Genomic DNA, 13412 nt, shown 5'->3' with positions numbered 1-13412 from the left:
TAAGTTTTGGTCTTTCAGTTTACAATCACTTTGTCAAGTAATACTCTCATATTCCACTAGGATTTTATTGGAATGGCACTGTAGTTTTCACTTTCAAAACACTGTCTCACACTGATAATACAATTTTGTACTCTAAAAAAATTCATTGTGAATAGGTTCTGCCATGAAACTAATACTGTTTAGAAAGCAAGACGATTTCTGGAAGAAAGCTCTAAACAAAAGAGGCTATACTGAAAAATAAATCCCATGACATAGCTTTAGTATCATAAACAAAGATATATAGTATGTATATTTAAAAAATGTGAAATTAGAGAAAATATTTAGATGCTATTTCAAGAGCAAGATAATGTTTTAGAATAAGGGAGCTTATGCTAAGACTTCAAGTCTTCTCAGACAATAGATAGGAAAGATTCTGGGAACAAGAGAAATTGTTCTTTATGATAGGAATTAATTAAAGTGTCAAGGATTGATAAAAGTATAAGAACAATAAAGGCAGTAATTAATACAACATTTGTTCCGAATTTGAAAGACTTATATAAGAAGTGATTCAGGTCCTCTATTCTATACTGAGCTAGAGATATCCAGAAAATACAGATTCAAAGAAAACTACAAATTACTTGTTAGACCAGTACTGTGTCAAGGGAAAACTCCTGAAAGTGAAGTGGCCAAAGGGAATGTATTTCTAGAATTCTGAAACTGTACATCTACAAAGAGTCATGTCTCCTTTGAGAATGTGATAAAAACTATCATCCCCATCTGTAAAGATGCACCTATGTACAAATACACTATTGCGTCTGTACTCTAAAGGGGTTCAGCATCATCAGGCTAAGAATACTTGCCTTGTCTGAAGAAAACACAAGATAAAGGAAACGCGATAAAGACTATTTCAGAATGATGGTGAAGATCTTAAGTGGTTGGAATTTGTGTTTTTAATTGAGGTTAGTAGGAAATCTGGCAAGTAGGAAGACTCTGGACTATTGTTTGACATCTGCCTCTACCAACTGCCCACTAATGGTACCAAGGATACGTTTGTTAGTGATGTGGTATATATTGTTTGATTTTATGTTACTTGATCTCTGTATATTTGACCCTGTTCAGCACTGACACCACACTGTTGGTTTTCTCCCAACCCGAAGGGTAGCTCCTTCTCAGTTTTGAAGGATTTTATTATTAAGATTTCTGCTCATAATCTTAAATCTTTGAAAAATATGAAATTCTTTAAATGCCAAAGTTGCCCCAAGTTCTAGCCTTTTTTTCTCTTCATAGTCCAAAGGAGCAGTGATGGAAAAATCTCATTTTAGATTATGTGAGGGCTGATCAGTGACATGTCGTGGTGCTTGCCTGAGTAGAGGGGCGGCAGCTGTGCGAACAATGCAGCTATGCAGGTGCTGAGCCAGACCCTCAGAGCTGTTCCCTGAGATAAACAGCCCATTACCATTGCTCCATATATGCAGGGGCTGCAGCCTGGGTCAGAGCCTCCTCACAGCTTTTAGGAGCTGAATGTTGACACAACGACAACGATCCATCCTGTCGTTAAATACTACCTTGCTCTCCACGGAAACTTCTCCCTTTCAAGGCTGTCCAGAAGGATTGTCTGGGAAAAGGAAGAAATGGGACTGGTGCTATGGGACTTTTAGTGGGATAGTCCAAGAGTGAGTGATTAGTCATCTACTGAATCTCAAGCTAAGTAAGTGAAGTTTATCTCCATTTTCATTAACCTGTGTACACTGTCAGTATTTTATCTTTGAACACTGACAAGAAGGAAAAATATAGGGTGTCTGGGTAGCTCAGTGAATTAAGTCTCTGCCTTCAGCTCAGGTCATGATTTCAGGGTCCTGGGATTGAGCACCACACTGGGCTCTCTGCTCAGCGGGGAGCCTGCTTCCCTCTCTCTCTCTGCCTGCCTCTCTGCCTACTTGTGATCTCTCTCTCTGTCAAATAAATAAATAAAATCTTAAAAAAAAAAGAAGGAAAAATACACATTGGAAGAAACCAGAGGAAACTAGAAAAAAGCAATTAATAAAAATAAAAGCTAAAAGTTCATCAATTAGAAAACAAAAAGCAGTAAATAAGATAAAATTTTTTTTAAAAAGACTTGTTCTTTGTAAATACCTATAGATACATTCTTTGTAAAAGCTGATTAAGAAAAAAAAGTAGAGAAAGCAAAAACTGACACGAATAGTAATTACATAGAAGACATAAACTCAGACATAATATTTAGTGATGGAATTATAAAGCAACCAATATTACATGCAGGTTTACAGCAGCAGAGGTACAAACACAGAAAAATTAATTATTTCTATTTAGTATATGATAACCAAAGTTCACCACTGCAGAAGTAGAAAACTAGAAAAGATCGATTTCATAGAAAAGACTGGAAAAGTGACAGAGGATGAACCGCCAGACCAGCCACCAGGGAATGTTGACTTAACCACTGCAGATATTCTCTAAGAAGCATATCTGAGTTCAAAAGTAATAAGGGAAATAAAACAAACAGCTGAAAACCAGAGAAACAAGCTGGAGCTGGGGGCTGAGCTAGCGCTGTCTAGCATGCCAACCTCGGTAACAAAGGGATTCCAAATACAGTGACTGTGGCTGGTCGGGAGATACACCAGTGAGATTCCTTAAGGTGGAGAGCTGGACTGAGATCTCCACACAAAACTGAGCACTCTAAATGAGAAGGTGAATCAGTAACAAACAAACGCCTCTTTCACGAAAGGGAGGAGAACAAGAAAACTCTTGCATTTTATCAAGGGCTCTGGGTAGGTTTTGTGTACTCCTGCCCTATCCCAACTGCACACTTTCCCACAGAGGTTACTATTATCTTGGAACCCATGTTTGTATTTATATAAAGTTCTACTGGTTTTTGATAAAAAATGGTGTACTGAAATAATCTTCTGTGACTTGAGGTTTTCACTCAATATTGTGTTTATAAGAAAAAAAAATCCCTATGTTTACTGATAACCACAAGGAATAATAGACAAAATTTCTAATTAATTTTAAAAAAGAGAAACAAAATATCTGAAACCATATATGTATTGTAATGTGACTTAAAACCAATGGTAGGTAAAAACAATGGAATTAATAAACTTCAACTTCCCTCCCCCGAATTTCCTAAACAACTCCCAACTCATCCCTTAGGTATTCTTAACTTATTTAGACAGTGAATGGAACTCTTAATGTTAACAGCCCTGAAATGAATCACAGGGACCCATTTTCCCAGTTCAACCCTCCCCAGAAGGGCACAGCCCCTTCCTCTCTGCCCGAGTCAACGCTCAGGGCCACCCCAGGCTTTCAAACTGAGGGGCTGTGCCTGGGGTGGCCCTGAGCGTTGACTCGGGCAGAGAGGAAGGTCCCTGACACAGGGAAAGGGGTAGGGGAATACATGGGTATAAAGTAGGGCTCTTCGTAGAGCGGGGAACCAAAATGGATCCCTGATGCCAGGGGAAAGCATACTGGTCCCCCTGGGAAAGGAGGCCCGGCTGCCCCCACATCCGCCGGTGGGGAGAAATCAATGGTTGGCTGACGATCCATCTTGATCCGGTTATGGAACCAAACTTGGACCAGCTCCTTCTGCAGCCGGAGCTGCTCAGCGATGCAGCTGATTTGCTGGGGTGTGGGCTTCGGGCACTCCAAGAAGAGTTGCTCCAGGTTGTTTCGGATGCGATTCTCCCTGCTTGCCCGTCTCTGCTTCCGAGCCTGCCGCAGGATCATCTCCATTTTGCGTATGCCCAGAAAGTTCTTGGTGTCCACCTCCTCCAGCCACATTTTCAGCAGTGGCCGCAGCTTCCACATGTTGGCGAGGCTGAGCTGCTGGGACTCGAAGCGGCAGATGGTTGTCTGGCTAAGCACTCTTCCAAAAAGAGCCCCCATGGCGAACCCCACGTCGGCCTGTGAATACCCCAGGGCCATCCTCTTTTGCCTCAGCTCTTTGGCCAGCTGCTCCATCTCTTTCTCTACCTTTGAGACATCCTCTGGCAGCACCAAACTCGGGGTGCATTGCAGGACCATGTAGGGTCTCCGGAAGGCGCCCCCCGAGGGGCTCCGGAATCGGGGCCCAGCCTCACCAGCTCCGATCCTGGGCCTGTGGGGTGCCATCCCACAGTAGAATCCGTAGGGTTGTGGACCCAGGGGCACCTCCCACCCCTCAGGGCCTGGGCTGATCCCTGGCCGGATCATCAGCATGCTGGGAACCGCCTGGGCACTCAACCAGACCGGAGCACCAACCCGCACTGGCATTGGCCCTCTGGGCCCACCCCTACCACTTCCTGGCAGTGGGGAGAAGTCTGAGGGCCTGTGTCCGGCCATAAGCTAAGGCCACACCAGAGCAGCGAGTCTGGTAGGAACTGATGGCTCTCGAGGCATCGGAGCAGCCACCAGCCTTGTCCTCGAGCCCCGCCCCCCAGTGGGCAGAGATGGAGGTGCAGGTGAGAGAAACAGTCCAGGAGTGTGCAGTGGTGGGGAAATCTGGTAGACTTCTGGGGAATCCCTTGGATCTCTAGGATTAAAGGAGTAGATTTCCTACCCTGGTCTATGCTACCACGTCCCTCCGTGGTACAACCTCTCTCGGGCTTTGTACTTCTAAGGGATCCGGGATCTCTTAGGCACCAGCCCCATCCTCTCCCAGAAGGGAACCTAGCCATTACTAACAGCTCTTCAGAACTCTAGTATCCCATCCCTTTCCTCCATATTATCTGTGGAGGAACAGTCCCTTCTGGCTTTATAAATATTTACTGAATATCTATTATGCCAGTTATTGCTGGGACCACCCCATGGGTCATTAACTGTCACCTCACTGCTATCACTGTGCTCACAAGTACTGCCAACAGCCTCTCTTTTGCACATCTTCAGTTCCTGTGCCTTAAGAAACCTAAGCATCTCTGTCTAAATTTCTTCTAGTGCCCATCAGTTTACTATCAGCCTCAACCCTGAACCCCCATACTTTGCCAGACTGTATTCTCTCATTGCGGTTTTCTTGACTAATTCATGTCCCGATCCCTCCCGGACTCCCAACCTTTCCAGTTGTTTGCTCTGCATCACACCTCAGCTTCCTGGTCTAGTCTCCACATACAACAGAGACCTGTGTATTTCATCCTTCTTCCCCTCTGGCGATAGATCTCAGAATGGGCCTGATCTGCTGTTCCCCACTGAAGATGCTTCTTTCAGTACCTGATTGACCAGTATTAGGCTCCCTTACCCCTGACCCTTCTCCCATCAGAAACCCGAGGATCTGAGATCATATCCCCAGCTCAAGCATCCAAACCTAGGCCTTAAGTGGAGAAAGTTAAGGAGGGAGTGGGAGAAGATGTGACTTTAGGTTCAAAGCTTCCAGGGAGGGCTCTGCGAAGTGGGGGAAGACAATGATCTTGGCTGGACAATCCTAGCCTCTTACCCTTCCACTTTCCAACTAAACCATGATGTGGCTTTGCCCTACCCAAGTCTGCTGAAATCGGTCTTCTGGAAGTCATTGTCAACCTTCCAAATGTCAAATGTGATGGCCTTTTAAAAATTCTCATCCTATTAAACTTCTCTGTGGTATCTGACAATGTTGACTAACTCTTCTTGTTCTTCCTCCTTAAATTTCCAGGAAATGCTGGTAATAGCCAAATCTGTATTTTAGCCTGACTTTTTTTTTCCCCAATTTATTTATTTTCAGAAAAACAGTATTCATTATTTTTTCACCACACCCAGTGCTCCATGCAAGCCGTGCCCTCTATAATACCCACCACCTGGTACCCCCAACCTCCCACCCCCCCCCCCCGCCACTTCAAACCCCTCAGATTGTTTTTCAGAGTCCATAGTCTCTCATGGTTCACCTCCCCTTCCAATTTACCCAAATTCCCTTCTCCTCTCTAACACCCCTTGTCCTCCATGCTATTTGTTATGCTCCACAAATAAGTGAAACCATATGATAACTGACTCTCTCTGCTTGACTTATTTCACTCAGCATAATCTCTTCCAGTCCCGTCCATGTTGCTACAAAAGTTGGGTATTCATCCTTTCTGATGGAGGCATAATACTCCATAGTGTATATGGACCACATCTTCCTTATCCATTCATCCGTTGAAGGGCATCTTGGTTCTTTCCATAGTTTAGCGACCGTGGCCATTGCTGCTATAAACATTGGGGTACAGATGGCCCTTCTTTTCACGACATCTGTGTCTTTGGGGTAAATACCCAGGAGTGCAATTGCAGGGTCATAGGGAAGCTCTATTTTTAATTTCTTGAGGAATCTTCACACTGTTCTCCAAAGAGGCTGCACCAACCTGCATTCCCACCAACAGTGTAAGAGGGTTCCCCTTTCTCCACATCCTCTCCAACACATGTTGTTTCCTGTTTTGTTAATTTTGGCCATTCTAACTGGTGTAAGGTGATATCTCAATGTGGTTTTAATTTGAACCTCCCTGAGGTGTATTTTAGCCTGACTTCTAATATCCAGTTCTGTATTTCCCATTGCCCCAAATCAAATTCATTATTTGCATCCCTAAACCTGCCTCTCCTCCAGGGCTCCCTCAGCTGGTTAATGGCATCATCCCTCATCCAGTCACCCAAGTTTAGACCTATAAACTGTTCTTGACTTTTCCCATTTCTTCCTTCCTCCTTCCCTTCTTCCCTTCCTTCCATCTTTCCCAGCCTCATCTACCACACTCTGCCCAAGTCCCTGTACCCCATCTTACTCCATGCTCAGTGAGAATATCTCACCACTTTGCACTAAAGAGGCTATGCTTTTCAAGATTATTACGTCTTTAGTAATGCTAGTCCCTCTATGTGGAATGGCTTCCTTTTGCTTTTTGGTTTCATTCATTCAGGATTCTGAGCAAAAGTCATCTCATTAGTGAGGCCTTCTCTAACTATCTGATCTAAAACAGTATCCCTTACCATTCTCTGTTCCCTTTATTAAGCTTTGTTTTGTGGTTATAAATAGGTATCACCACCTAATATATAATTATTAGTCTATATGCTTATTGTATGTTTCTCTGCTGCTAACAGAGCAGGGACTTTGTCCAGGTCACTGCTGTGTCTATGGCACCTACAGTTGTGCTTGGCTCAGAGAAGGTGTTCAGTAAACATTCCCTGAATAAATGAAGCATGTTCTACTTCCAGCCACCTGTAAGATGAGGTTTAGAAGTGACCTTAGGATGAAACCTATTCCCAGCCACAGTTAGTGCCTGCTTCTGTGGTGCTCCCCTTGTACTAGTATATGTTTTCATTGTAATATTTATCAGTAATTATTTATTTCACATCTCTCTCCCTCCACCTACAGTGTGAGGTACTGTAGATGGGCATATAGGTGCTATACAGCCTGGGACATAATAGAACCCTGACTGACATACTGTTCGATAGACGTTTGCTGAATGAGTGAATGAATTCTCACCTGTACAATTCTGAAAGTACAGCATGTTTAGTTTCAGCTTAACAAGAAACATGACGCTGCCAGAAGCCTCTCCATTCTTTCTCTCCTGTACTGGAACGAGGCCCTTATACGGCTCTTACTAGGTGGAGGTAGTAGTAGTGTGAAACTAAATTCAGCACAATACTACAGGTAACAAGGATGTAGATGTGGATTTGAAGCAATGGTAAAGGGGGAAAGAACTGGGAAGAAGAACTGCCATCTGGACAGGCTGAGTATGTGACTGCTGTCTGCATCTCTACTTCGGCCCCAGCTAGAACGTGTGCTGGCAAAGAGCAAGGATCTTGTCTGTCTGGTTCAATGCCACAACCTCACCACCTGGAACTGTATCTGGCACAGAGCAGGAACTTAATCAATATCTGTTTCATGTTAAATAAATGAATGGGTGCAGCATTAATGCTGAGAAGACTTCTGTATTTGCTTTGAAGTAGGTTTCAAGATGATAGTCTATGAAAAAATAGTTTACAATATACAAAATTTCACTTAAGAATCATTTTGCCGATATCTATTCTTGCCAGGTATACTTACGTGTTACTTCTTTTTTTTTTTTTTCAAAATTACAAAGCAACCAGTGTCTGCCAAATAGAATGAAAGTGGATCACAAAGAAGAATAAAAGAGAGCAATTACATAAATTAAGCACCACTTATTGAAACTAGTCCATTTGCAAAAGAGAACTGCAGAGAAGAGTTTCATTAGTTGTCTAAAAACAATAGCTGAATAAAAATATTTTTGTGAATTGGAAAAAAAAGTGAATTCAACTGAACTTGAGGAAAGACTGTATTAACTGAGTTAAAACAGTAGCTAAACCCATTTGCTAAATTAAAAAGTAAAGCTATATTAACTTGGTGGGTTTTAAAATTAACTTGGGTACTCGCAATTAAGGCTTTCTTGGTATTTGGTCAGATTTCATTTGCCAACATGCCTATCTTCTGTTAATGCATATGTGCTGTCACAAATAAAAGCCCGTATTCTTAAGGGAAGTCTTGACATCTCCTTAAAAGTATATTTAATATGCTATGGAAATGGGGTGATCAGCAAAAAAAGCAGCAGCACAGTTGGGTTGGAAGAAAAATAGAGATCAGAAGAAGGCAGGTGATGGGAATGCCCCAGACAACCAGCATTGCTGGGGCTGGGGCGCTTGAAAGGCTAATCCATCACCTTCAGCAAATACAGAGACCTCTTAGTAAGTGATTAGATTACAACCTCCGAAGCGGGCCAGTCTTATCCATAGGGAATTACAAAGTAAGGATAAGAAACACATGGTCCCAGGCCCCCATGTATTTATAATCTAAATGGGGAAGAAGAAAAACTGTCAGGAGAACAGGACAGCTACACTTGCTCAAAGAGAAGTTAACAGTTTTCTATTATTAGGATCTTTGGAATTCAGAGAAGTGAACTTTTAAGCAGAAACTCCCAAAGCATCAGGATTTATATTATTAGGCTCTCCATAAGTATTCTCTATTCTAAGACAGCAAAACCAGCTGCCAAGATCCACTAATGGTAAGAAGCAGGAAATAGTGGTGGTGAAGTTAATAATAAACATTCTTGTAGGATTTGCTTCAAGTTTCATCTCTTTGTAAACTTTAGCCCATACACTAGGGACCACAGTGCTCTCCCTCAGCCCTGAACTTGCTGTGTTTCCACTTAGATAAATCAGTTGTCTTTACAGTAAATTACTACTTTGTTAAAAAGATTCCAAATTAATTGATCTTGGTGCCAATACCATGATGCATTCATGTCTTGGCTCCACCGCCTAGGAGAGATGAAACTTATGAACATTACAGACACCATTTGTTTTGCACTCATGGGCCAAAGAATGTGCTAAAGCACGAGCTATGCATAGTATTCTCAGTATGGTATGTGCACAAAGCCACCTGGATGTGAAGGAGGTGGGCTTTGACTCCTACCATCCCGTTGACCAGTTATCTTACTGGCTAGGAAGGTGATCTTTGTTTCCTCATCTCTCCAAATGCATCTCTCCCAAAGCTGCTTATGCTCCAGAGAGAAGAGCGGGCTTTGTTCAAGAATATATGAGAAAGTTCATTTCACCAGCAGAGGGTCCAAAAACAAAACAAAACAAACTTTTTGCATGTAATTAAATCAACAGAGCAGACCAGAAGTTCTAAGAATGATGGCTAAATTAGGCAGAGGGCAAGGCTGGTTAGATGGTGCTAATTTCATGTTTTTCCCCACCCTGCAAGTATCCTAATAACTTAGCACGTACTAGGCATCAGGGTGTAAAGGCACTGTCACCTGGAGGGCAGGCGCAGGTCCCCAAGAACCACAACAGTCAAGGAGCAAGACAAAAGGCAAAGGCAGGAGACAAGATCCATACACCAGGCACTGGAGGTTTCTCTCTAGGTCTAGAAAGTCAAGTCAAGCATCCAGGAAAACTATGGCAGCTGAGTATAGCAAGGGAAGATGCTTCCCACCTTCCAGGGAGAGAATCAGCACCACACTTTACAACAATTTAGTTCACAGAGAACTACCTCAAAATGCACTAAAATGATGTAACAGTTAATCCTTCTATAAGTAGAAAACTGTGTAAGACAAAGTGAGACATCAAAGATTAGTTAAGCAATTAAAAGGGTACCTGAAGGTAAAGGAGATGGATGAAGAACACTGAAGTTGTAATAACCTGGAAAAAGTTAACCACATCAATGTAGTCACCGCAAAAAAAATAAATTAAATAAATAAATTTTAAATAAATAAAAATTACTTAATTGCTCAATGAAATAGATTCACAAAATAGCTAATAGCACTGTTCTGCAAGAGAGGCCAAGAACAGGACGAAAGGACAGCTATTGGTGACCAACAGTAATGCGACATGCTTTTACTCTTCTCAAACATGTAGAGAAAAAACCAGAATGCAGTAGTGCTGGCAACACAGAATTTCTTTTCAGATTAAGATTATGAAGGACTTTTCCTTGTTACTTCTTTTTGTTATTTAAAAAAAAATGACACTGCGGTGACGGAACTGCTGCTTGGAAATAAAAGCTCACGACACAAATGTAACACAACCACATAGCCAGACTACAAAGAGATTTTGTGTATGTAGGGGAAAGTCCTTCCATTATCTTTCGTGGAGCTGTGATATTCATGAACTACGAACTTCCTGTGCTATAAAATCATATTAAACATAAAAACTCAACAGCCTTCACCAGAAGCCTCAAAGAATTTTGAATGTCTGTATTAAGGCAGGAAGAGCAATTGAGCTGAACAGGGCTGAGCTGAAAAGGCGCTCTGGTGATGAGTCAGGGATATTCACGGAGAGTCCCAGATAGACAAAGTGTAAAGGTTTTTGTTATGTCAAGCAGGATTTAAACAAACTTTTTAGCTGAGTTTGCCCTTGTTACACAAGAAAAGCTTTAAGGATGTTCTTGCATTGATTATTCTAGTCACTGTCTTCTACATTCAAATTTGTACTCCGCTTACACTTTAGAGCAGGAGATACATAATTTGTTTAATGAAAAATTTTCCATTATACTGCACAGTAAAATACACCTAACAGAAATGACAGCTTATGACCAATGAAACTGCTAATTCAGGAGGTGACATGGCCTCAGAGAAGTAAATGAGAAATAGAACAGAATTTCTGTTTATAGGAGATAAGTCTTTTAGGTGCTGTGACAATTACTATTTTGTTAAAGAGATTCCAAATTAATTGAAATTGGTGCCAATACCATCACAAATGTGGGGCCTCTGTGCATTTCCTCGGACTCTCCTTAAGAAACTATGAGCTAGAAAATAGAATTGCCCTATGACCCAGCAATTGCACTACTGGGTATTTACCCTAAAGATACAAACGTAGTGATCCAAAGGGGCACATGCACCCGAATGTTTATAGCAGCAATGTCCACAATAGCCAAACTATGGAAAGAACCTAGATGTCCATCAACAGATGAATGGATAAAGAAGATGTGGTATATATACACAATGGAATACTATGCAGCCATCAAAAGAAACGAAATCTTGCCATTTGTGACAACATGGATGGAACTAGAGCGTATCATGCTTAGCGAAATAAGTCAAGCGGAGAAAGACAACTATCATATGATCTCCCTGATATGAGGAAGTGGTGACGCAACATGGGGGCTTAAGTGGGTAGGAGAAGAATCCATGAAACAAGATGGGATAGGGAGGGAGACAAACCATAAGTGACTCTTAATCTCACGAAACAAACTGTGGGTTGCTGGGGGGAGGGGGGTTGGGAGAAGGGAGGTAGGGTTATGGACATTGGGGAGGGTATGTGCTTTTGGGTAAATTGGAAGGGGAGGTGAACCATGAGAGACTATGGACTCTGAAAAACAATCTGAGGGGTTTGAAGTGGTGGGGGGGTGGGAGGTTGGGGTACCAGGTGGTGGGTATTATAGAGGGCACGGCTTGCATGGAGCACTGGGTGTGGTGAAAAAATAATGAATACTGTTTTTCTGAAAATAAATAAATTGGAAAAAAAAAAAGAAAAAAAAAAAAAGAAACTATGAGCTAAAGTAAGCCAATACAGGAACTCATACATTTTTTGGGAAAATGAACACTTATATTCAGTAACATGAAATGCAATAATGACCACAGAAAATTGTAAAGGTAGTACCAGACTTAAGATTTTAAGTTCCAATACAGTAACTTTATCTCAGTATATAATTTAAAAACTCCTGTTAGCATTTTATTATTTTATTTTTTAAAGATTTATTTGAGAGAGCGCGCACCAGGGGAGAGGCAGAAGGAGAGGGGGAGAGAGAGAGATTCTCTTTTTTTTCCTTTAAGATTTTATTTATTTATTTGACAGAGAGAGACACAGCAAGAGAGGGAACACAAGCAGGGGCAGAGGAAGAGAGAGAAGCAGGCTTCCCGTTGAGCAGGAAGCCGGATGTGGGACTTGATCCCAGGATCCTGGGATCAGGACCTGAGCCAAAGGCAGATGCCCAACGACTGAGTCACCCAGGTGGCCCGAGAGAGACTCTTAAGCAGACTCCCTTTTGAGTAAGGAGTCAGATGCTGCGCTCAATCTCAGGACCCCAAGACCATGACCTGAGCCGAAATCAAGAGTCGGGTGCTTAACGGACTGAGCCACCCAGGCGCCCCTCCTTTTAGCATTTTAAACCTGACAAAGTCCTTAGTTTTAAATAGTGAGGTTAATAAATCAGGTTATTAAAGTGAATCCTCTTCAAAGTCACCTCACTATGATTTCAAAGGTCTTAAAGACAACAACCAGGCTATCAGCCTCTTCTCAGCAAAAGACTCATGCCCAAATCCACATTTATTTGTTTAGAGTTGACTGCAGCTCTCAGTAGTCTGTTCTCCATCCTATGTGTGTGCAGATAATATCAGGCAGATGATGGTTTCACCTTCTGAGAGCCTTAGAACTCTAGGAAGCAATTATGTCAAAGCAGCTATGAATGGAGAACTGAAAGCAAGATTTCAATTATCATTATGTGTTTAATGAAATTTTAACTATCTTTTTGAATAAGAAGTGTAAAAAGGTATATAGTGAAAATGCACAGCATTTATTTTTAATTTTTATTTTGTTGCCAATCATGGCATCATTTCCAAGTGTTGACTTGGTTAACTTCCAGCTAGAATTTTACATTTTGCTTACATCAAATTTCCTGTAATAATTTAAATTCAAGAAAGACATTTGTTTTTTTTTTATGATTGACAGAAATGTAGATGAAACATAAGGGAGAAACCAATGAATTTAAAGACATTTCTCATAAAGATATGTTCAAGGGCAGGTGCCATTTTGAAAAGAAGACAATGTATTAAAGAACCGATAGTCTCTCAGAGACAGTATGAAAGAACAGGACATTAGGAGAAGAATGAAAGGGAAAGGGTCAGTGTGGAATTTTAGAAGATTTAGAAGAATGAAGAAATGAGGTTGAATACTGAAAAACAAGCAAACTGAGGATAAATACTGCATTTCTACAGAAGATGCATTTGGAGGCTCTAAGAGTCATGACACATGACTAGAATCAGGACAGTCTACAAAATACAAAGAAGCAG

General features: G+C 41.7%; 2 protein-coding genes across 3 annotated transcripts in view; both read right to left on the bottom strand.

Moving 5' to 3' along the window:
- The window catches only part of FAM172A (family with sequence similarity 172 member A), a 434833-nt gene that overhangs the window by 118441 nt on the left and 302980 nt on the right, over positions 1–13412 (bottom strand). The window lies entirely within an intron of this gene.
- POU5F2 (POU domain class 5, transcription factor 2) lies at positions 3295–4308 on the bottom strand. Its single transcript, XM_044234164.1, has one exon. It carries the CDS (start codon positions 4306–4308, stop codon positions 3295–3297), a length of 1014 nt encoding a protein of 337 aa, XP_044090099.1.

The sequence above is a fragment of the Neovison vison genome, chromosome 1 (genome assembly GCF_020171115.1).
Source record: "Neovison vison isolate M4711 chromosome 1, ASM_NN_V1, whole genome shotgun sequence".
Lineage (NCBI taxonomy): Eukaryota > Metazoa > Chordata > Mammalia > Carnivora > Mustelidae > Neogale > Neogale vison.
This window is presented reverse-complemented; position numbering and strand designations above follow the sequence as displayed.

Coding starts and splice junctions, on each gene's coding strand:
- POU5F2 (XM_044234164.1), bottom strand. CDS start 4,308: ATGGCCGGACACAGGCCCTCAGACTTCTCCCCACTGCCAGGAAGTGGT.